This window comes from Mobula hypostoma, chromosome 9 (assembly GCF_963921235.1).
Source record: "Mobula hypostoma chromosome 9, sMobHyp1.1, whole genome shotgun sequence".
NCBI classification, from domain to species: domain Eukaryota; kingdom Metazoa; phylum Chordata; class Chondrichthyes; order Myliobatiformes; family Myliobatidae; genus Mobula; species Mobula hypostoma.
The window spans coordinates 101,616,410-101,641,689 of NC_086105.1; the positions used below are offsets into that span (position 1 = coordinate 101,616,410).

Below are 25,280 nucleotides of genomic sequence, written 5' to 3' on the forward strand. Positions count from 1 at the left end.
AGTTTATCTGATAGGTCAAATACGTCAGACTTAGTAATGGCAATTTGTTCTCCAAGCTGTTTAGCACTTAGTAATGCTACAGTACCATCAAGAAAAGTGAACTGAACATCCTTTCAAAATATGGTAAGTATCAGGGATTCAGTGGAAGTCGTAATGGTAACTGGTGATATAGTGGTAGACTTCACACATTCTCACCTCTCTGTAGTTTAGCCATTTCTGGCTGATGACCCCACTGCAGTAACTGTAGCCTTCATGTCAAATTTTATAAATATTATACCACGCACAGGTCAGTGGAAGGCAAACAGAGCCAGCTTCCTGCTGCATACTGGCTGACTGGCCTTGCTCCAGAAAGCTTCACCCAGTCTGCAGTTTGTGATTTACGGGTTGGGTGTGGAGCACGGTTCAGCAGGCCGTCCCGCAGGTGATTTGTGCATGGTCAAACAGAGACAATGATTGACGTGCTGCCCCCGCCCCCCCCACACACACACACACACCCTCCTACACACACATACACACACACACACACACACCCTCCTACACACACATACACACACACACACACACACCCTCCTACACACACATACACACATCCTCCTACACATACACACACACACACACACACACCCTCCTACACACACATACACACACCCTCCTACACATACACACACACACACACCCTTCTACACACACACACACCCTCCTACACACACACACACACACATACACCCTCACACACACACACACACACACACACACACCCTCCTACACACAGACACACACACACCCCCTCCTACACACAGACAGACAGACAGACAGACACACACACACACACACACACACACACAAAGCTGTTTTGCTGCCTCATTTGCGTCTTCTAGCATATTTTCCCATTAATTTCATTCAGGATTCCAACTAAATCACATATATTCATTTCTTTTTTATTTATATGTTTTGGAAATATTTCATTAAAGCAGTAAATTTTCATGGTCCATTCAGAAATTCCTGTGCCCCCCAGTTTCGTTTTTTTTAATTATGGCCCCTATGAAATCCGGTTTGGTCCCCTAGGGGTGGAGGGCAATATGGCCCATGCTGAGAATCACTAATGTACATCTTCTATTTTCATACAGCACATTCCGTGACTTGCTTTGAACAACAGTGCAGAAGCCTTTCAACGATATAAAATAAATCTGATATACATTTCAAAATGAACAAACTATATCTGAGTGTTAAAAACTAATTGTTCTAAGATGGTGCCATGAAGATATTCAGTGCTGCATACCTTGTCCTTTCATCTTTCCAGACATATTATTCTAGGCTTCTGGCTGTTGAAACAATTCTGTAACACTAAGTTAATTATTTTGTTACAGATTTAATTTCTTTGTATTTCACTTACAAAGCCTGCGTGTGACAAAATCAGTTGAAGTAAAATAACTGAAGAGGCAAGTTTAAAAAAAATAGGCTTAGGTAAGGAAGAAGATGGAAAGATGGCTTTCTGTAGCTGGGGGTGAATAGATTGGACAGATTCATCAAAGCTAGAAAATTACACTGTCAAACCATAAAACATAGTATTTGAACTATTAAAAATTGTTTTAGTTTTACTTGTGGCTACAGGGAAGCTATATTAAGGTATCGGTCAAAAATAACGGTCAAGGCTTAGCTAAAGGAGTAGTAGGAAATCATCATTTAAAAATAATGGTCATCCTTTTAAGAAAAGAAAACCATTTTTCTCTCTCTGAGGGTTGTGAATCTTCAGAGCTTTCTGTCTCAAAGGCAAGTTGTAGCACAAGCTTTTTTAATACAGGCAAAAATTTACTGGGAATAGGTAGGAGGATAGTACTGAGATTACCAACAAATTCAAGTTTGTTATTCAGACATACATGAATGCAGCCAAACGAAACAGCGTTACTCAGAGGCCAAAGATTCAAAATTCAAAGTACATTTATGATCAAAATGTTGGCACGTGGCCAAGTGGTTAAGGCATTCGACTAGCGATCTGAAGGTTGTGAGTTCGAGCCCCAGCCGAGGCGGCGTGTTGTGTCCTTGAGCAAGGTACTTAATCACACAGTGCTCTGCGACGACACCGGTTCCAAGCTGTATGGGTCCTAATGCCCTTCCCTTGGACAACATCGGTGTCGTGGAGAGGGGAGACTTGCAGCATGGGCATCTCCTGGTCTTCCATACAACCTTGCCCAGGCCTGCGCCCTGGAGAGTGAAGACTTTCCAGGCACAGATCTATGGTCTCGCAAGACTTTACTTTACCTCATGATCATAGTATGTATGCAGTATACAACCCTGAGATTTGTCTTCCCACAGACACAAAGAAACACCATGGAATCCATTCAAAGAAAGTATCAAATACCCAATGCAAAAAGAAAATGAACAAATCGTGCAAATGGCAAAAAAAATGAGCAATAGACAGAGAATATAAAACTTCAAACCACTAAGTCATTGAAGCAGCCTAAGAGTGTTCATTTTAGTTCAGTTGAGTTCAAGTTGGTGCTGTGTCATTCATTGCCTGCAGGCCACCGAACCAGTCTGCCCCAATCAAAGTCACAATAAATAGCAATAGAACAATGAGTAACCAGAAACACATCATATCATGAACCATAGAGACCAACCACAAACATGGCTGAGTAAACCCTCCTCCAGCAGCGGTGAGTGAGAGCGAGAGATCGGTCAAACCAAGGCAGACGGAGCTGCACACCTGCTCACCTTCTGCTCTCGTCCTCATTGATTTCAATCTTGCTCGACTCTTCATTTGGCGAGATTGGTGAAAGACGGAGTCGACCATTGGCTCATGCTCTGACTCCAGGCTTCTTTGTCTCCAGGCCATACACTCCACTCCAAACCTCACTGAACTCTCTTGGAGACAGTAAAGCACGAGATCTCTCAATCGGCCTGAAAGCACACCGTCAAGATCTAAATCACAGCTTTAGTAGCAGAATCATATTTGAAAAAAGAAGCAAAGAGGCAGCCTTATGAACTGTCTGAAGGATGCCTTCTTTGGCCGTATTGTTCATTGGTGCCATCTTCTTCAGTCAAGGTGCAAAACACAGTACAAGGAGTCATACACACCACAAGGCACATATAGCACATACAAGGTATGAGTAAAATACAGCCACACAAAAAAAATACAGTCCAAGACCCTGAGTCCATGAATGTTGCAGCAGTCTGCAGCTGAACATGAAACAGCTTGTCTTCTGCTGAGTGTCCACTGGGGGCAGCACTGACTGCAACTTGGATGCTGGACCACCCCATATCCAGTGGAGTACGTCGACTCTGACCCCTCTCTTGTGGGTGGCTGTAAACAGGCGACATCTTGGCTTGAGGCCTTGGCCTCACTACGAGGCCAGGCGGCTCCCCTTACTGTCCTCCAATAAGTCAGTGAATCGGACTTGAGGTTTTCTACATTAACAATGTCCAATGGGGGCTTGCGTTGACAAGAAAAGCGACTGAGCCGATCACTCGTTGTTAGACTGCACCCGCATCCTCCAATGCCTCTCTGACGCAGGCAGCATCATGGCGCGCACCAAGTCCAGCTCCGTCAGTCTCTCCGCCAACGAGCAACTTGCCAATGGGGAGGAACTGCAGTACTTTGAGCTCTTAATGTTCAGCATGACCCTGCAAATATGTTATTGGAAGGTAGAACAGGTTCCAAAAGGTTGTTATTTCTGGGGATGGTAGTGGGGGGGGGTAAGCTCCCTGTGCTGGTTGACCATCGTATTCAATGATGACAGGAAATCTGTGCGGGAGAGTTTTTAAAGTGGAAAAGCCATTGCACTGGACCCAAGTCACAACTGTGGGCTGCTTTGATTGCAGTCGATGACCATGATGTCTTCTGTGCCTTGTCATGCCCTTTGTCTCCATGGACCATTGCAGTACCACCTTCCTAGCCATTGGATCTCATCCGCCCAGTCCACAAGAGCTGACTTCACATGCTAGGGCAGTGGCCACTGTCACGTGCAAACAGCAACTTGGAGCCACAGGTTTGCGTTTCCAGTGGGGAACAGAGGTGAATGAGCTGTGCCAGAACGGACACGACAAGCCCCTTTACCAGAGGTGTTTCCCTTCCCTGGACACCCAATACACCACGTGGAATAAGCTCCCACTACCTATTAAATGCTTCCAGTGGCTTGTGTCTCAAATGGCCTCTGACAACCAGGTCCAACTGCAGAGTGTCACTTGGGGCTTATCTACGAAGCCCACTGGAGCTGTTTCAAATGACAGGAGAAGGGGGAAAGACAGGGTACTGGCGCCTTAAAACCATCGTTTCGGGCAAATCAGGCTCTTCAGCCATGGTAGACAGCTCACCTAGGAGAAGGAACATTCTGATCTCATACTTCCGCTGCCTGGTAGCTATACCCACTAATCGGAAAGGCTTCGGGAATGAGGAAAAATCCAGAGCTGGAGTCCCTAAAGCAGTCCTATGTTGTGTTCAACGCTGACTGGCAATTCCTGCAGTGTCACTGGTGCCAAACTGTATGGGTCTCTGCCATTCCTTTGGATTCATCAGCTGCGTGGAGAGGGGGAGCCTGCTACAAGAGCAGCAGCTGGCTCTCCATATTGTACTGCCCTAGCTCGCATACTGGCCTCTGTATCACGTAGACACAACACCCATGGATAACCCTGACCAGCGAAGGGCCTCAAGAATTAAAACAAGCTTGTGGGCTGAATGGCCTCTTTGTTTGGATATTTGTTCATATTTAAATTTAAAAATCTATCCAAAGAAAAATTCCCCCAAAATAAATAAAAAAAATTTTAAAAATAAGTGATGTTCCCTTTTTCAGAAGCAGATTAGATTAAGTAATTTAAACTAAAAACAGATAAAAATTATTTCCATGGAAACCGTCAATTAGTGATAGTAATTCCTCAAAATAAATAATATGATCATGGAAACATATGCATATTTGTCAACCATCATGAAACAGATACACCATTTGCTGTCTTACAGTGTAATTACAGTAAATGCAAAAAGAACAGTAACCTTTAACTCCTCTGCACTGGCTCCTGGAAATGGAAATGGAAGTGAAATATTACTTATCAGTATCACATCTGCTGGAAATACATTTGAACCAGATTTCACCAGGCTTTTGGCCAGAATCCACTGGCAAGTAGACGGGATCAATAAGGTCAAACTTACAAGATGAAAATTACAAAAAAAAACTATAGCTGCCAGAAGCCTGAAACAAAAACAGAAATTTCTGGAAACATTCAACAAGTTGTTCCACAAATCTAATATCTAAATAGAATAACCATGACAAGTGGATGCTGCAACTATTTGGTTTCGCTTGAACAAATGGACCCAGACGCGGTAGTTCCTCCGAGACTCACTTTATTGTTTATACAGAGATGAAAATAAATAGTTGCGAGAAATGCTTTATATTGTACACTACCTACACCAATAATAGGTGGGGCTAACTTAAACAACCTCTGGTGGTCTACACCGCCGAGTATACTTAGCAACGTCTACGTGGTCCCTGAGGCAGGCGATCGACCGTGGACTGGCTAGGGGGAGGTCCTTGGCACTGGTTCAGCTGCTCGGCCCGAAGGTGGCACCCAGGCGAGTGGTCTGCCCAAGAAAGAACTTGCCCACCTTTATAGCACTGTCGCCGCCTCTCAGTCTAGCTGGAAAGGGCCAAGCATCCAATCCAACCTACACGACCCCAACTTGGACCAATTCCAAGTCCTGGTCATGCATTAAGCCAACATACATCCTTCACACCTGCAGGTCCCACAATTGGGTGGCCTTCAACAGTCGACCTCTGCCTCCCCAGGGACAATGCATCCTATTAAGCTTACAATCAAACAATGTGAAAAACATTTTTCGAGACGAGGTAATTGATTGCTTTTACGCAAATCAGCATTTTTAGCTTGCTTTCATGTATTGTCATCCGGTATAACAAGGGCACATATTGTTCTCCCATTATTTAGTATCAAGGGTCAATCTGCCCAACAACATACATAAATTCCCTCTTGTTAACCATTTCTTTACCATATCCATTTTCATACCCACTCACTCTACCCGTACACAAGTCAGACAGCATTAGTGGAAAGAGAAACAGGGTTAATCATCTCAGATTGGAGCATCTCGGTCTGATGAGTATTCCCAGCGCTTCCTGTGTTTGTTACAAGCCTCTAAGATGGTGGATCTTAACATCAATTTTTCTTTTATCCACGTCACAACACAGCCACTCTGCACCTGCGGTTAGGGAAGGAATGTTAGGATAGTGGATTGAGTGCCAATCTAGTGGTTTTCTTTTTCCTGAATGGAGTTAAGCTTCTGGAGGATTGTCGGAGATGCATTACTCAAGCCCACCACATCTTTAAGAAAAAATCCGAAATAAACAAGCTAATTAATAAGGTGCCGCCCGGCATGTAAATGTCGGCCCAGATCAGAGGTACCTAATTAATTAGCTTGTTTATTTCGGCATTTTTCTTCAAGATGTGCTGGGTGCTTTCCGGCTATCGCTGCATCACTGCATGCTTTGCGGCCCTGTATCGGTCCACGGCCTGGAGGTTGGAGATGCATTCCTCTAGGCAATGGAGAGAACTCTATCACTGTCCTGACTTTATCTTGTAAACGGTGGAAAGTTTTTTTGTGTGTCTAGGCCTAAGGGATGAGCAGTAGGATAGCCAGCCTCTTGTGTCCACAATATTAATGTTCAAAGTTCAAAGTACATTTATTGTCAAAGTGTGTAGCGGTATACAACCCTGAGATTTGTCTTCCCATGAAACAAAGAAACCCCATGGAACCCGCTTAAAGAGAACTTCAAACACCCAATGCAGAAAAAAAGAACAAATCGAGCAAATGCCAGAAATGAGCAAAAACACAAAATATAAAACATCCAACCACAGAGTCATTGAAACAGTCTCGGAACGTTCATTCTAGCTCAGTTCAGTTGAAGTTAGCACTGTGTTGTTCGTTGACTGCAGGCAGCGTGAGCCAGTCTGCCCTGATCAAAATCGCACAAATTAGCAGTAAAAATGGAGAAACCAGACACACATCATATCATGAACTGCAGAGTCCAACCACAAACAGCATTGAGTAAATCTTGCCCAAGACCCAACACTCCAGCACTTACCTCCGGCAGCATCACTGGGGGGGGGGGGAAGAGAGGGACATACCAGTCAACCGTAAACACCTTCCTCCGGTATCATGAGCGATAGGGAGAGAGCGGGACCAGTCAACTGTAAACACCTTCCTCTGCCAGAGAAAGCAGGATCTCCCAGTGGCCACACATTTTAATTCCACATCCCATTCCCATTCTGATATGTCTATCCACGGCCTCCTCTACTGTAAAAATGAAGCCACACTCAGGTTGGAGGAACAACACCTTATATTCCGTCTGGGTAGCCTCCAACCTGATGGCATGAACATTGACTTCTCTAACTTCTGCTAATGCCCCACCTCCCCCTCGTACCCCATCTGTTATTTATTTATAGACACACATTCTTTCTCTCTCTCTCCTTTTTCTCCCTCTGTCCCTCTGACTATACCCCTTGCCCATCCTATGGGTTTTTTCCCCCCCTCCCCCTTTTCCTTCTCCCTGGGCCTCCTGTCCTATGATCCTCTCATATCCCTTTTGCCAATCACCTGTCCAGCTCTTGCTCCATCCCTCCCCTTCCTGTCTTCTCCTAGCATTTTGGATCTCCCCCTCCCCCTCCCACTTTCAAATCTCTTACTAGCTCTTCCTTCAGTTAGTCCTGACGAAGGGTCTCGGCCCGAAACGTCAACTGTACCTCTTCCTAGAGATGCTGCCTGGCCTGCTGTGTTCACCAGCAACTTTGATGTGTGTTGCATATTATATTTTGTCTTCAAATTGGACCTACCAAAATGAACCACTTCATACTTATCTGGGTTGAAGTCCATCTGCCATTTCTCAGCCCAGTTTTGCATCCTATCAATGTCCCGTTGTAACCCCTGACAGCCCTCCACACTATCCACAACACCCCCCACCTTTGTGTCATCAGCAAATTTACTAACCTACCATCTACTTCTTCATCCAGGTCATTTATAAAAATCATAAAGAGAAGGGGTCCCAAAACAGATCCCTGTGGAACACCGCTGGTCACTGACCTCCATGCAGATCGATGAGAAATAGAGGCGATTAGGAACATCTTGAGCTCTAGGTCACACGCTCTACTCCAAACCTCACCAAATTCATTCAGAGACAGCAAATCTGATTGCTCAATGGGCCTGAAAACACACTAAGAAAATGTAAATCACCGGTTCCAATAGTAGCAGAATTGTATTTCAAAGAAGTAAAAGAAGTAGTTTCATGAACTGTCTGAGGGATGTTAACTTTGGCCACGTTGTTCGCTGATGTCATATTCTTCACCTGTAGTTGGCTGTGGGATTTCTGGTTCATTGATGGTGGGAGCTGGAGGTTGTTCAGAGAAGGTATACCGAGATTGAACACCAAGATGTTGGTTAGAGGTGGTAATTGCTTGTTACTTATGGGTCACTTGCTGTTGAGGTCGTGCTGCATTCAAGCAGATACCTTCATTTGCTGAGGTATTGTGAACAACAAAGCATTGTGGCACTGTGCAATCATCAGCTAACGTACCCACTTCAGACCTTTACTAGAAGAGAATTCATTGGTGAAGTAGCTAAAGATGATTGGGCTTAGGACACTTCCCTAAAGAGCTCCGACTGTGATGCTTGGGGACAGGGATAATTAATCCCTAACATTCTGAACTACTGTTTTTAGTGCAAATTGTAATTCCAACCAATGGATTATCTTCCTCTTGACAAACTCTAGTTTTTCATGGTCTCCTTGAAGCTACATCTGGTCAATGTCAGACACTTGAAACTCTTCTCTGGTATTCAGATGTTTTGTTTAAGATTGGATCTCGAGGGGAGCTGGATCATTCACTCAGTACTTTTAGCTGAACAAAGTTCTGAATTCCTCAGTCTTACCTTCAGCACCAAAGGGCTAGGCCCAGCCATTACTGAGGATCAGAGTATTCTTGATAACTTTTCCTCCTGTTATATTTTAATATCTGCACCATTCATCACTGTATGTTGCAAGACTGTGAATGTGGATCCATCCTATTGATTGTCAGATCACCATGTATCTATTAAAGGCTGTTTTGATTCCTCCTCACTACCGCCTACTATCCTCCCTCAACCGAGGAATCAATGCTCTTCCGCACAGAAGCACCCGGATAAAGTAGTCAGGTTACAGGACGTAATCTGGGTGAGGATGACGTGGTTGGATCAATGTTCATTGTCGAGAATGGCTTTATAGCACTTATTAGTAACCAGGCTGGCCAATGATTCCTTTTCCAGGACAACATCCATTAACAATCCTAAACCTTCACTCCTTCCACCTTTGAAACACAGAGAAATGGCAAAGTGCATCATCTGAACAATGCATTGGCCACTCCAGCAGCTGCCCCCAGTCTCTCACACTCTCTGCTATCAAAGATGACGGTAGAAAACGTATGGTAACACCACCACTCGAAGGTTCCTCTCCAAGCCGTGCGTTATCCTCATTTGGAAATATATCACTGTTCCATTATCATCTTACCTACTTATGTACTACCCATTATGCCCGCTGACGTTTAGGGCAGCAGTCAAGGTCCTCCATCTCTCTCTGTCCCATCGCACACAGATGTAGAAGGATTTTTCCTTGCTCTCTCCGTAACAGTTTAGTTTTGCCAGTCAGGGTTGTTAGCCCTGAGCTGAACTCCCGAACGTGGACCACTCTTAATCTGTCGTTTACCCTTTGGCCTGTTTGACATCGGTGATCCTACCAAGGGCCGAAGCATAGAGCCCTGACTCCAGCAAATACAGCTCTCTGGGTCACTGAAGCAAGCAGGCCTCCAAACCATGATAAGGTTGTGTTCCTCTTGGAAGCCATTTGTTGTCATTGAGTCCAAATTCTGGAGCTCCACTCCTCCCACCTTCACTAGAAGGACAGCAGTGATTAAAGGGGGCAGTTCACTACCACCTTTTCAAGGGCAGTTAGAAACAAATGTTGGCATAATTAGTGTTACCCCGAAACACAAAACTTAATTATGGAAAAAAACATAATCCTCTCTAAGAACTTCACTAAAGCACTTGAATTTCTTGTCAAAACATGAAGACCAGCCATTCGGGGGATGTTATACAGCACATATATATAGGTAGGGTGCACCATACGGCATTTGTCAATGTGGACCGGAGAGCAAGTTTGTAAATCTGGCGGGAGCAAAGGATGAGCAAATGGCGCTGCAGGAAGGGTGTGGGACAGGTGTCAAAGGAGTGCCAGGGGTGAACGAGTGTGGGACAGGTGGCAGAGGAGTGCCAGGGGTGAAGAGGTGAGTGACAGGTGGCAGGGAAGTAGTGCCAGGGGTGAAGGGGTGTGTGACAGGTGGCAGAGGAGTGCCAGGGGTGAAGGGGTGTGTGACAGGTGGCAGAGGAGTGCCAGGGATGAAGGGGTGTGTGACAGGTGGCAGAGAAGGAGTGCTGGGGTGAAGGGGTGTGTGACAGGTGGCAGAGAAGTAGTGCCAGGGGTGAAGGGGTGTGTGACAGGTGGCAGAGAAGTAGTGCCAGGGGTGAAGGGGTGTGTGACAGGTGGCAGAGGAGTGCCAGGGGTGAAGGGGTGTGTGACAGGTGGTCGAGAAGGAGTGCTGGGGGTGAAGGGGTGTGTGACAGGTGGCAGAGAAGGAGTGCTGGGGTGAAGGGGTGTGTGACAGGTGGCAGAGGAGTGCCGGGGGTGAAGGGGTGTGTGACAGGTGGCAGAGGAGTGCCGGGGGTGAAGGGGTGTGTGACAGGTGGCAGAGGAGTGCCGGGGGTGAAGGGGTGTGTGACAGGTGGCAGAGAAGGAGTGCCAGGAGTGAAGGGGTGTGTGACAGGTGGCAGAGAAGGAGTGCTGGGGTGAAGGGGTGTGTGACAGGTGGCAGAGGAGTGCCGGGGGTGAAGGGGTGTGTGACAGGTGGCAGAGAAGGAGTGCCAGGGGTGAAGGGGTGTGTGACAGGTGGCAGAGTAGTAGTGCCTGGGGTGAAGGGGTGTGTGACAGGTGGCAGAGAAGTAGTGCCAGGGGTGAAGGGGTGTGTGACAGGTGGCAGAGTAGTGCCGGGGGTGAAGGGGTGTGTGACAGGTGGTCGAGAAGGAGTGCCAGGGGTGAAGGGGTGTGTGACAGGTGGCAGAGAAGTAGTGCCAGGGGTGAAGGGGTGTGTGACAGGTGGCAGAGAAGTAGTGCCAGGGGTGAAGGGGTGTGTGACAGGTGGCAGAGTAGTACCAGGGGTGAAGGGGTGTGTGACAGGTGGCAGAGTAGTGCCAGGGGTGAAGGGGTGTGTGACAGGTGGCAGAGTAGTGCCGGGGGTGAAGGGGTGTGTGACGGGTGGCAGAGTAGTGCCGGGGGTGAAGGGGTGTGTGACAGGTGGCAGAGTAGTGCTGGGGGTGAAGGGGTGTGTGACGGGTGGCAGAGTAGTGCCGGGAGTGAAGGGGTGTGTGACAGGTGGTCGAGAAGTAGTGCCAGGGGTGAAGGGGTGTGTAACAGGTGGCAGAGGGGTGCCAGGGGTGAAAGCGTGTGTGACAGGGGGCAGAGAAGGAGTGCCAGGGGTGAAGGGGTGTGTGACAGGTGGCAGAGGAGTGCCAGGGGTGAAGGGGTGTGTGACAGGGGGCAGGGAAGGAGTGCTGGGGTGAAGGGGTGTGTGACAGGGGGCACTGCTGCAGATACACCCATCTCTGAGACACCAGGAAGGGTCATTTGATTCCAAGCGATTGATTTATTGATCATTACAGAATGTCTGTCTGGTGTTTCCTGCTCCCTCCCCTCTCCCTTCCCCTTTTCCCAACCATGATTCCCCTCTCGCTGCCCCTTCCTACTCTTGGTCCACAATGGACACCCATTTCAGAATCAGGTTTATTATCGCTCACAAATGTCATGAAATTTATTTTTATTTACTGCAGCAACAGCAGTACAGTGGCAAAACATAAAATTACTACAGTAATGTAAAAAGTCTTAGGCACCCTAGCGATATACAGTATTTATGTGCCTAAGACTTTTGCACGTTATCCCACAGGACAACAACACGAACACAATAAACTGCAGATGTAGCACCAAATCACTGCAGCTGAGAGAGTATTGGACTCGTTCACCATCTTCCCAGCCTCAACACAAGCACAGGCAGACCTTGCTGCCCTTCACTGTTGACTGTTCCTTAAGGCATTTGAAAAGCAAGTTACAATACTTCACTCTCCATACGTGAAGGGATAGCCACTCTCGCTCTATGCTGTTGAAACACGATTGAACAAAACCCACAGCCTTTCTGTACAAATTGAATACAGGCAATTTCCGCAATGGGTGTTCGTTTGAGAGCTGTGCTCAGAACATTACAGACCATCCGTCTATCACACCTCCCGTTGCTTTTGGGACAGTGTGAGGATACTTGCATCATTCCAAGGACGTTTGTGACATTTTAGATAGCTCTGTCCTAGAGAACTGATGGCCATAGGGCACTACACCACAGAAAAAGGCCACTTAACCCAACTAAACCATGCTAATCTATTAATCTGACTAGTCCCATTGACCTGCAACCAAATCTTAGCCCTCCATACACCCCCTTCCATGTACCTATCCAAATTTCTCTTAAATGTTGAAATAGAAACTGCATCCACCACCTCTGTTGGCAGCTCATTTCAGACTCTCACCACTCTCTAAGTGAAAAAGTTCCCTCTCAATTTCCCCTTAAACATTTCATGTTTTACCCTTAGCCCATGACCTCTGCTTGGCACCTCACCCGACCCCCAGTGGAAAAATCCTGCTTGCATTTACCCTATCTGTACCCCTAATAATTTTTATACCTCTATCACATCTCCCCTCATTCTTCTGCTCTCCAGTTTGGTGTTCTCACCACTTAACTTATGGTGAGAAGCTCTGCAGAATATGTAGATTACCTGAATTTCATAGGCTACCCACAAGAAGCATAAATAATGAGAGTTCTTAATTAATTTGAGAGTTGTTAATTTATTGTGAAACGTTTACAATGCCAGTCCTCCTATTTGGATGAAGCCCATCACGTAATTGGTGAGAGCCATCATGGCTTTGTGCAGGTAGGTCGTGTCTTACCAATTTGATTGAGTTTTTGACAAGGTGACGAAAGAGAATAATGAAGGTAGAGCAATGGATTTTGTCTATATGGATTTTAGTAAGGCATTTAACAAAGTCCCTCCAGAAGATTAGGGTGCACGGAGTCCGTGGCAAATTAGCAGTTTGGATTTAGAATTGGCTTACACATTGAAGACAGAGGGTAGTGGTTGAAGGGACTTATTCAAACTGGAGGTCTGTAATTAGTGGTGTTCCACAGGGATCTGTGCAGGGACCTCTGCTGTTTGTGATGTATGTAAATAACCTCGATGAAAATGTAGATGGATGGGTCAGTAAGTTTGCAGATGATACCGAGATTGTTGGAGAGCAGATATGGACAGAGAAGTGGAAGATGGAATTTAACCCAGATAAATGTGAGGTGTTGCACCTTGGTAGAACAAATACTAGGAGACAGTACACTGTTAAAGGCAAGATCCTTAACAGTGTTGCTGAGCAGAAAGATCTTTGGGTCCAAGTTCATAGCTCCTTGAAAGTGGCTACACAGGTCAATAGGATGGTTAAAAAAGCTTATGGAATGCTTGCTTGTATTAGTCAAGGCATTGAGTTCAAAATTCAGGAGGTTATGTTCCAATTTTATAGAACTGTGGGTAGGCCACATTTGGAGTATTGCATCAAGTTCGGTCACCCCACCATAAGAAAGATGTTGAGGCTTTGGAGAGGGTGCAGAAGTGGTTTACCAGGATGCCGCCTGGTTTAGAGAGCATGTGCTATCACGAGAGGCTGGACAAACTTGAGTTGTTTTCCCTGGAGTGGTGGAGGCTGAGGGGAGATCTGATAGAGGTTTATAAGATTATAAGAAGCATAGATAGAGTAGACAGAGAGTATGTTTATCCCAGGGTGGGATTTCTAATACCAGGGGACAGGCATCGAAGATGAGAGGGGGTGGGTTCAAGAGGGATGTTAGGGGTAAGTTCTTTACTCAGAGGGTGGTGGATGCCTGGAATGCGCTGCCTGATATGGTGGTAGAGGAAGATGCATCAGAGTCTTTTAAGAGACATTCAGATAGGCACATGAATGTGAGGATGATAGAGGGATATGGACTTTGTGTATGTAGAAGGAATTCATTTTTTGGGGTTTTTGATTTACTTTTCAGCTGGTTCGGCACAACATTGTGGGCTGAAGGACCTGTCTCTATTTTGTACATTTCTATGTTCTGTTCTGTGCCACAGACTGAACCACAGATGCAATGTGATGGCAGGGTGGGAAGATGATTGCGCATCCATTGCAGGGGTAGAAAGAGGTACTTCTGAATGCTTTACATATTTTATAGTCGTTGGGCTAACCTTGAGATATTTATTTATGACTCACCACTAAGCACTGAACAAAGTTCAAACTTTCTCAATGCTCTTCCCCAGTGGAAGCTTGCAGCTGGATGCAGGCATAATCCTTCACATTGGCATTGTGATTCTCTGACATTATGTAATTACACAGGAGCGGTGGAGAGCAAACTCACCCCACGAGAGAGCTGAAATGTTTTTGACACAGTGCTACAACTCTTCTTTATTAGAGTTTGCTACATAGATACCCTTTGTCACTTCATCTAGGTTCTTAGTATTGACTGTAAGTAGCTGAGACCTTTACTCTGTTCCCTGTGACACACTAATATTTACAGTTTGCCAAACTGAATACTGTTTATTCCTATTTATTTAGTTATTTAGCTCATCCTTAATTTTGATAATTCATAGCCCCAACACCATGAGATCTTATTTAGTGCAATCATGTTTTATGCAGCATCTAAAGCCTTTTGGAAATCCAAATTCACTACATTGACTTGTTCTTTATCTACTTTGATAGCTGCACATTCAAAGTACTATTGAAATACAGTCAACACGACTTTCTTTTAATTTAAAAACAATCTTGAGTATGCCTAATTTTATCTTGATGTTCTATGTCAGGGGTCCCCAACCTTTTTCGCACCGTGGAACGGTTTAATATTGACAACATTCTTGCGGACCAGCCGACCGGCGCGGGGTGGGGGGGTGTTCAAGTAGGGTTAAACTCACCTCAATATATCTTTTACAGTTGGGTTGCCAACTTTCTCACTCCCAAACAAGGGACAAAAGTAGCAGTCAAATTCCAGGACACTTTACCCCAGTTAAGACTACCATGACCATGAAGCCTTGTGCGGGCACCTGTGTGCGCATGTGTGACGTGCACATGCACGTACGTGCCGATTTTTATTCCCCACAAATTGGTTTTGCCTTCATCTTCCCGACTATACTGTACATACATTATTTCTACTTTATATAGGCTGTGTATTTATCATATCATTCTTGCTTTTGCTATATGTTAGTGTTATTTATTTTCGGCTTTATGTGTTATTTGGTATGATTTGTTAGGTCATATTTTGGGTCTGGGAAAGCTCAAAATTTTTTCCTATATAAATTAATGGTAATTGCTTCTTCACTTCACGCCATTTTGGCAAGAAAGTTTTCATAGGACGCTCTACCTTAGCGGGGGAAATACGGGACAAACCAATTTAGCCCAATATACGAGATTTCCCGGCAGTTGGAAACAGGACAGTTGGCAACCCTATGTTCAAGTTCAACAGTGCGTGACAGGGAATGAGGAAAGGTGCAGCTGACTCATATCGTTTCTTCATGATGGTTGGGGACTGCTGTTCTATGTATTCCATAATAGTTGTTTCCACAATTTCTTAATGCTAGATATTGGGTTAAATATATAACAATAAATTAACAGTGTATTAAAGAAGGGTCTCGACCCAAAACGCTGACTGTTTCCTCTTTTCCATGGATGCTGCCTGACATGCTGATTTCCTCCAGTATTTTGTGTGTGTTATATTGGGTTAACTAGTCTGTACTTCTCTCTTTTAATGTTCCCTCTTTCTTTGTGCGGTAATATTTTGTCCTCATGGATCTTCAGTCATCCTTCTGCATCCACAGATGCTGCCTGACCCTCTGGGTTCATCCAGCAGTTTGTTTTGTTTTGCTTTAGGCTCTAGCAGCTACAGTCTCTGGAATTTCCATGTCCTGTTTTCCTGTCTATGGATGCTTTCCAGTATCAAGAAAATTTCAAAAGGTCACAAACAATGCATTCACCTTCTCTGGTGCCTTTTGCTTTTAAATCATTTGATACAGGTTCAGGGAAACGTCAGTCTTTAGTCCTTTCAATTTGTGTGGGACTTCACTTGTTTATCATGTTTGCATTAGGCTGCAGGTGGTGCAGGGGCCTGATAGTTATTTGATATGTGACAAGAAACTTTCTTATTCCAAAGCTATTTCTTTAGACTTATTTCAAGTGTATTTCTTTAAACTTGATCTTGAGGGATTATAGCAATCTTAGTGTATGTTACACTGCTATAGCCTCACTTTCTATCCTTTCATTCTATGAGCTGAGACCTTTGTGTTCGCAGAGCTCTGGAACCATCTCCTAACAACCGATGAGACATGACTTTTGGAGACTGACCAGATTACCCTTCCCTGACAGCAGTACACTCTTTGCTAGGGCAAAGACTTTTAAAATTATACCCTTCTAGTTTGTGTCACCTGTAATGACAGCATTCCCTTTGGCACTGTCCCTCTCCCCACCTGAGCAAAGCGGTATATAGTCTAACATCCTCCCACTTTTCAGCTTGTTGTCAGCTTTTTGATCCAATTTTAATATGAAACAAAGCCTCAATATACATAACGTTCCAGGTGGGAGAGTACAATACAGTCTTACAACAGAGTTACAAGTGGGAGAAAAACACAACTGTACTGTCTGCTTCCCTCGCCTGATGAATTGTTGCCTCCATTTTGTTTGTGATGGTCTGAGACACCCTGACTATAATTGATGACACACTCTTCAACACATAAATCTGCCCTTGAGCCACAGTTGGTGTTTGATTGGAGTAATTATGTGTTTGTTTGGCTATTAAAAACAAATCAGCCCTTGAAAAGTTTCAGTTAAAGCAGATTTGGTTTTTTTTGGTGGAAGTGATTTTCGAATGGTTTTTAACTAAACAGCTTATGACCATTTAGATGTTTAAAGGCAATGGAGATCAAACCAGATGTGTTCCACCCTGGCTGTAAATAGCTCTCAAAAGCTATAGTGGGCCAAAAGGAGGAAGGAGATGGACAATGTACCTCCATCTCTTTATAGTTTGTACGTCTCTGGTTTTCATGAGGCAATTCACTGTGTGGGTGTGTGAATCTCAAAATGCCTTTACTGTACAACCACCAAGACCCATTGATGGAAGTACAGTTTGACACGGTCCTTGCTGCAGATATGGTTACATTTGCCTTGTATTTTTTCTCTGATGATACTCTTTTAAGTTCTTCTCTCTGTTTCACCTAATTTATACAGCAATTTTTTTTTTACCAGCTTTGTAATTTTCCTTTGTTTAATTCAGTTTCCACTTCTAACAGGGCCTCACTTACTTTGTTACATTCTTTCTGTTTATGTCCTTGTGGAAATATTAGCAACCTGATTTAATATTTCTTGCTAGTTTGTTCTTGTATTATATTTTCTCATCCTTTTTAATTTGTTGTTATCCTCGTTGATTTCAAGTCAACCAGTCCTCGGCCTTAATACTATTGTTTTGTAATCTATCATTTCAAGCTAACTTCCATAAGACATAGGAGACTAGGCCATCCGGCTCATCAAGCCCGCTCCACCATTTGAGCATGTCTGATTTATTTTCCGTTCAGCCCATTCTCTTGCCTTTCCCCATAACCTTTAACACCCTTAGTCATCAAGAACATATCAACCTATGCTTTAAATAAACCCAGTCAGCCTCCACAGCTGACTGTAGCAATGAATTCCACAGGCACATCATCTTCTCGCTAAAGGAATTCGGCCCAATCTCTGTTCTAAAGGGACATTCTTGATTCGGTCCACTGCAGGAAACGTCCTCTCCATGTACTTTCTCTAGGCCTTTCAATATTCAATAAGTTTTAATGAGATCCCCCTTATTCTTCTAAACTCCAGCAAGTACAGACCCAGAGCAATCAAACTCTTCTTATATGTTAACTTTTTCAATCCTGGGATCATTCTCATAAGCCTCCTCTGGACCCTTTCCAATGCCAGCACATATTTTCTTAAATAAGGGGCCCAAAACTGCTCACAATACTCCAAGTGCCTTATAAAGCCTCAGCTTTACATCCTTGCTTTTATATCCTGGTCCTCTGCAAAGGAATGCTAACATTGCATTTGCCTTCCTTACCACCGACTCAACCTGCAAGTTGACTTTCAGGGAATCCTGTACAAGGACTCCCATGTCCCTTTGCACCTCTGATTTCTGAGTTTTCTCCACATTTAGAAAATAGTTTACACCTATATTCTTTCTACCAAAGTGCATGACCATATACTTCCCTACACTGTATTCCATCTGTCACTTCTTTAACTGTTCTCCACTGTATTGGACGCAAACTTGGCCACAAAGCGATTCATTCTGTCATCCAAATAACTGACATATAAAATGAAAAGAAGTTAAATTAGGGATGACTACCTCCCTGTAGCCTTCTATGACTATCATAACATTGCCCTTTATTCATGCTGTCTCTAACTCCCATTATAATTTGTAACCTTCTTTGGACCCTCTCCAATGCCAGCACATCCTTTCTTAGATATGGAGTCCAGAACTGCTCACAATACTCCAAATGATGTCTGACCAATGCATTATAAAGTTTCAGCATTGCATCCTTGCTTTTATATTCTAGTTCTCTGGAAATGAATGCTAGCATTGCATTTGCCTTCCTTACCACCAGCTCAACCTGAAAGTTGTCTTATAGGGAATCCTCTACTAGGACTCCCAAGTCCCTTTGCACCTCCTATTTCTGAATTTGTTGCCAATTTAGAAAAGTCAGTGTCTTTATTCCTTCTGCCAAAGTGCATGACCAGATACTTCCTTACACAATATTCAATCTTCCACTTCTTTGCCCTAATCTGTCTAAGACCTTGTGCAGGTTCTCTACTTCCTGAACACTATCTGCCCCTCCACCTAACTCTGTATCATCCACAAACTTGGAACACAAAGCCACCAATTCTGTCATCCAGATCAGTAAGATATTACATGAAAGTTAATGGACTCAACACCAAACTCTATGCACCACAACTAATCTCTGGCAGTCAATCAGGATACACATTGTATCAAAAGCTCAGGCAGGGAGGCAGATGGATGTGATTGCTCTGCTTGTAAAAACGAAAGCAAATCCTGAGAAAGAAGTGACATACAATTGGAAGGTATACTCTCCTAGTGGGTAGAATTAAGAAACTGCAAAGGTAAAAAGACCCTGATGGGAGTTATATACAGGCCCCTGAACAGTAGCTGACATGTGGGTTACAGATTATAATGGGAGTAAAAAGTGGCCCGAATAAAGGGAATGTTATAATAGTTATATAACATTTCAATATGCAGGTAGATTGGGAAAATCAGATTGGGGTTTGGTCCTATGGGAAGAAATTTGTAGAATTCCTATGAGTTTTTTTAGAGCAGCTTTTTGTTAAACACACTTGGGAAAAGTCAATTCTGAATGGGGTGTTGTGTAATAAACCAGATTTGATTAGGGAGCTTAAGGTAAATGAACCCTTAGGAGACACTGATCATATTATGATAGAATTCACCCTGCAGTATGAGAAGGAGAAGCTGAAATTCGATGTATCAGTACTGGAGTAGAGTAAATAAATTACAGAGACATGAGATAGGAGCTGGCCAAAGGTGATTGGAAGGGGACACCAGCAGGGATGATGGCAGAACATCGATGGCTGGAGTTTAGATGAGTAACTTGGAAAGCGTAGGAAAGGATGTGCAGGACTTTGTGCAGGGTTGCTGTTATTGCTGTGACAGCTGGCAGAGCTTCATGACAACCTTATGGTAACACAATGCTTCCTCCCATCTTGCTGAAATAGTCTTCTTCTTGTGTGCATGTATGGGGGAAACTGATGCCCCTTGTCCCCTTAGATTCTAGTCCACTCCCTTTCTTGTTCCTCTGGCAATAATGACATTGCAAAGACCAGGCTCACTGAGGCCAATCACAAATTTCCCTTGGTCAACAGGTCTACCTGATTTGCTAAATCACTTCTATTTTGCCCCGATTTCCCAAGTATCGCAAATGCAGTGTATTAGTGATCGAAGTAAACTCAGTCACCACTATTGAGCAATTTGTTACTCTTTGAAAACTTTTGCAGTTGGAGGCTATCGGGCTGCTCCCATTCAGTGTGACCAGTTTAGAGTTAGTTCTTTGGAACTCTCACAGGTTAATTCTGTACACAGCTGTAATTTTGTGCTCAATTTTTAATGAAATCCCCAAGATGAAAGCACCCCCAAAAGAAGTGGTTTAGTGACTGCAAGTATTAAAAACCTTTTGATGTGTGTAATCATCCGGTGTTATATTTTACTTACTGGTTTCAAATGTTTTTGCTGACTTTAAAAGAATGTGCTTTTTGCCTCTTTATATTTAGGACTTCTAGGGATGGTGGCCCATGTGATGTACACGCAAGTGTTCCAGGTGACAGTGAGTCTTGGGCCTGAGGAATGGAGACCACATACCTGGGACTATGGGTGGTCATTCTGGTATGAAGCTTCTTTTTTTTCATATTCGGCTCAACATGCTCATTTCCAAAGCCTTGTGATGACAAAGATTCCACTGTAACAATTCCAATGATTGTAACTGACTTCCATAACTCCTTTCCTTTAATCAATACTCATTGGGGACCCAACTAACTGCTGACAGGTTATGCAATACAGGTATAAAGGATAACATAAAAGGATGCAAAGGAAGCATTGTTTATATTCCAACCTATACTATCATTTTGTATACAAACATAGTTTAAAGAATTTCATGTTTCATGGATGTAACTTAAAGTGGGCCTTTTTTGTATCTGTTTCCTCCTGAAGCCAGTAGCAGTACTGATTTACACATTCTCGTTTATAGCTGGCACCATCCAATCATTCTTATTTCCCCTAATAGCACATTTATTGCTTATCACCATCTCTGCGACACAAGATAGTGTGCCTGCATATACTCCATGAAAATATTATCATATTAGGCATGGCACATGTGCAGTTCCCTTTGAATGATTAAAGGATCTTAAGTGCCTGAGAAATTGTGATAATAGTCACTGCTAAAATAGAAATGTCTTCCTCTAGTCATTTAATTATAGAACTGCACAGACCGAATGGTCCTCTGAAGAACACGAGAACACAATGGAGATTTATTTTTTCCCCTTGCTTGCTTGTTTGACTGACAAAATAAACGTTTGTAATCAGGACCAAATTCTGAGAAAGTTTCTGCTTTTAAAGAGGACGGGAGCTCTGATGCGAACAACAGACTGTTGAACTACAGCTTTGGAGGTTGATGTTATCCCAAATTAACCTGAACCTGCTCTCTACCTGCCCCATGAGGCAATTTCTGTCATACCTTGCTGCGAATGATGAGCTTTTTTGGGATTGGGAGAGGGGATATCTGGTATTACTGAATGGAATTCGGGGAAGAGAAGAGTTACGGTGAGAGACACAGAGCTTCACCATGAGTACTGTGAACCTATAAAAAAAAATCTAAACTAACTGGCCCCTGAAACATCTGGTTACCTACTCAAAACACTAAGATTACAGCAAGATACAAATATTCTAAGGTCAGGGAGGCTAAAGAAATAGCCTCATTCTAGCTATTCCAAAACAGTCTCCAGCATATGGAGAGAGTTAAAATTGGAGCTCCTTTAACACTTGCAGACAAAGAATGACCTTTTTCCGTCCAGATCATACATTTAAAATATTCCTTAAGTCCATTTCTACTAGCCTTAAATTTTCGTTTAATGGATATCTAGTTTATTTCTATAACCAGTAATGTTTCTACTTCTAAGATTCATTCCAGCTTTAAAGTGAACTTTCATTCAAAGAAGTGTTTTCCTTTATTATGTACCTGAATATTTCAATTTATCTAGAGACTATTGTAGTGATAATTTCAGTTAACTGTCAATTAATTCAGGTCATTGGTCGGCTCATGTTCAGATCCCTTGAATATAATCCCATATAACACATCAAATTTCTCAGTGCAAAATTAAGCTCTACATTTTTCTTCACTGAACTGTATTTGCCATTACTCCGCTCATGTCCTTTCAAATTGATTGATTTAAATTGATATTTTGTCTTGCTCTCAATATGGTGTTTTCTGCAAATAGTCAATATTTTGAGCATAATGCCTACAAATTAATCATTTGTAAGCAATAGCTACCCAGTGTTGGTGTTGGTCGGCTGGTGGCACAGTGACATCAGCGCCAGACTCCGGAACGGAGGTTCCCGGGTTCAACTCCAGTTGGGCCGTTCCCGAGTACGCTTTCCACCCGTGCCCGGTTGAGTGTTGAGCTCGCAACTCGACCTCGTGAAATAAAGAAAATGCTGTACTGTGAAATGTCTGTGTGAGGAGTGGTGCACCACACAGTCTCTCGTTCCGCGCCTCGTAAGGCACGAAAATGCCCGACGCTGGCCTCTCAGGCCTGAGTCGACGTTGTCATCATCATCGTTGGTGCAAGGATGTGTGCCAACACTTGCGGGCTGTCCCCAACATGTCCTTAGGTTGTGGTATTTGAAAACACAGACAACACATGTCACTGTATGCTTCAATGTACATGTGATAAGTGAATGAATTCAAATGATCAATGTGGCAGTCTAATGCCCCTATAATACACATTGTCCTTATCTGCCAATCAAACATTTTCCACTCGATTGTAATGTATTTCCAGCTACATTTTCTCATGGGCTTATTCCTTCCTGTTATTCAACTTTCAACTCCTATATCATTTCACTGGAGAAAACAATTCTTCACAAAAAATAAAGAAGAGTCAAGGTCCAATCTCTGACCTGTAGTGACTTGGTTGATTTTAAACAGACAGGAGGACAGTGATAATGTTGTGTTGGGGAGAGAACAAACAGTGATAATTCCCATTCTGATATGTATTCCACTTCCCGTTCCCATTCCAATACGTCCATCCATGGCCTCCTCCACTGTCGGGATAAGGCCACAGTTAGGTTGGAGGAACAACAACTTATATTCCGTTTGGGCAGTCTCCAACCTGATGGCATGATCACCGATTTCTCAAACTTCTAGTAATGCATCCCCCCTTCATCATTTCCTATCCCATTCTCCCTCTCTCATGTTATCTGCTTTTGCCCGTCACCTCTCTGTGGTGCTCCTCCCCCCCACCTTTTTTCTTACTTCCATGGCCTTCTGTCTCTTTCACCAATCAGCTTCCTTCATCCCTCCCCCTCCAAATTTCACCTATCGCCTACACAAAATACTCTGCAGATGTTGGGGTCAAAGCAACACTCACAACACGCTGGAGGAGCTCAGCAGGTTGGGCAGCATCCGTGGAGAAGATCGATCGACGTTTCGGGCCGGAACCCTTCGTCAGGACTGAAGAGGGAAGGGGCAGAGGCCCTATAAAGAAGGTGGGGGGAGGGTGGGAAGGAGAAGGCTGGTAGGTTCCAGGTGAAAAACCAGTAACGGGAAAGATAAAGGGGTGGGGGAGGGGAGGCAGGGAGGGGTTAGGCAGGAAAGGTGAAGAAAGAATAGGGGAAAACACAATGTGTAGTAGAAGAAGGCAGAACCATGAGGGAGGTGATAGGCAGCTGGGGGAGGGCGCAGAGTGACATAGGGATAGGGAAGGGAGAGGAAGGGAATTACCGGAAGTTGGAGAATTCTATGTTCATACCAAGGGGCTGAAGACTACCTAGATGATATATGAGGTGTTGCTCCTCCAGCCTGAGTTTAGCCTCATTATGGCAGTAGAGGAGGCCATGTATGGACATATCTGAATGGGAATGGGAAACAGAGCTGAAGTGGGTGGCAACCGGGAGATCCTGTCTGTTGTGGCGGACGGAGCGGAGGTGCTCGATGAAGCGGTCCCCCAATCTGTGTCAGGTTTCACCGATGTGGAGGAGGCTGCACCAGGAGCAATAGATGACCCCAACAGACTCACAAGTGAAGTGTTGCCTCACCTGGAAGGACTGTTTGAGGCCCTGAATGGTGGCAAGAGAGGAGGTGTAAGGACAGGTGTAGCACTTACGCTTACAGGAATAAGTGCCAGTTGGGAGATCCGTGGGGAGGGACATGTGGATCAGGGAGTCACGGAGGGACCGATCCCTGCGGAAAGTGGAGAGCGGTGGAGAGGGAAAGATGTGCTTAGTGGTGGGGTCCTGTTGAAGGTGGCGGAAGTTGCGGAGGATAATGTGCTGGATCCGGAGGCTGGTGGGGTGGTAGATGAGGATAAGGGGAACTCTGTCCCTGTTGTGGTGTCTTTTCTTCTTGACGAATTTCATTACCTCTCTGGACATCTATCCATCGCTGTCCTTCCTTCTAACAGGAACCTATCTTTCCTGTACCCTGTGCAATCAATCTTTAAGCACCCTCCACATGTCTGATGTAGGTTTACCTGAAAAAAAGATGCTCCCAATTAACTCTTCTTAGTTCCTGCTTAATGCCCCTATAATTTGCCCGACTCCAATTTAAAACTCTCCCACAAGGACCATACCTATCCTTATCTATAGCTATCCTGAAAGTAAGGAGTTGTGATCGCTGTTCCCTAACTTCTTATCCACTTATCCACTGAAAGGTCAGTCACCTGGCTAGACTCATTACCAAAGAGCAGGTCCAGTACAGCCCTTCCCCTCATTGGCCATCCACATATTGATTTAAGAAACCCTCCTGGATACACTAAAAAATCTGCCCCAACTAAACCCCTTTCACGAGAAAATCTGCAGATGCTGGAAATTCAAGCGACACACACAAAATGCTGGTGAACGCAGCAGGCCAGGCAGCATCTATAGGAAGAAGTACAGTCGACGTTTCGGGCCGAGACCCTTTGTCAGGACCCCTTTCACTAAGGTCCCAAGTTTATATTAGGGAAGTTGAAATCCCCCATGACAACAACCCTATAGTTTTTACACGTTTCCTTAATCTGATTACATATCTGTTCCTCAATGTCCCGGTGGGTATTGAGTGATCTGTCGTACAGTCCCATCGGTGTGATTGCGCCCTTCCTATTCCTGAGTTCTACACAAATGGACTCAGTGTCTGAACCCTCCATCATGTCACCCCTGAGAGCAGCTGTGATATTGTCCCTGTTAGTAGTGCAACTCTCCCCACCCCCACCCCACCCTTTTAACATCCTTCTTTGTCTTATCTAAAACTTTGTAAACCTGGAACATTAATCACCCATTCCTGCCCCTCTCTCAACCAAGTT

At 44.3% G+C, this 25,280-nt stretch overlaps 1 protein-coding gene across 1 annotated transcript in view; it reads left to right on the plus strand.

Annotated features, from left to right (window-relative positions):
* The window catches only part of gsg1l (gsg1-like), a 258,730-nt gene that overhangs the window by 184,787 nt on the left and 48,663 nt on the right, over window positions 1-25,280 (plus strand). The window contains exon 4 of the mRNA XM_063057386.1: window positions 20,502-20,613. Coding sequence (XP_062913456.1) covers window positions 20,502-20,613 — 112 coding nt within the window. The remainder of the gene's footprint in view (window positions 1-20,501; window positions 20,614-25,280) is intronic.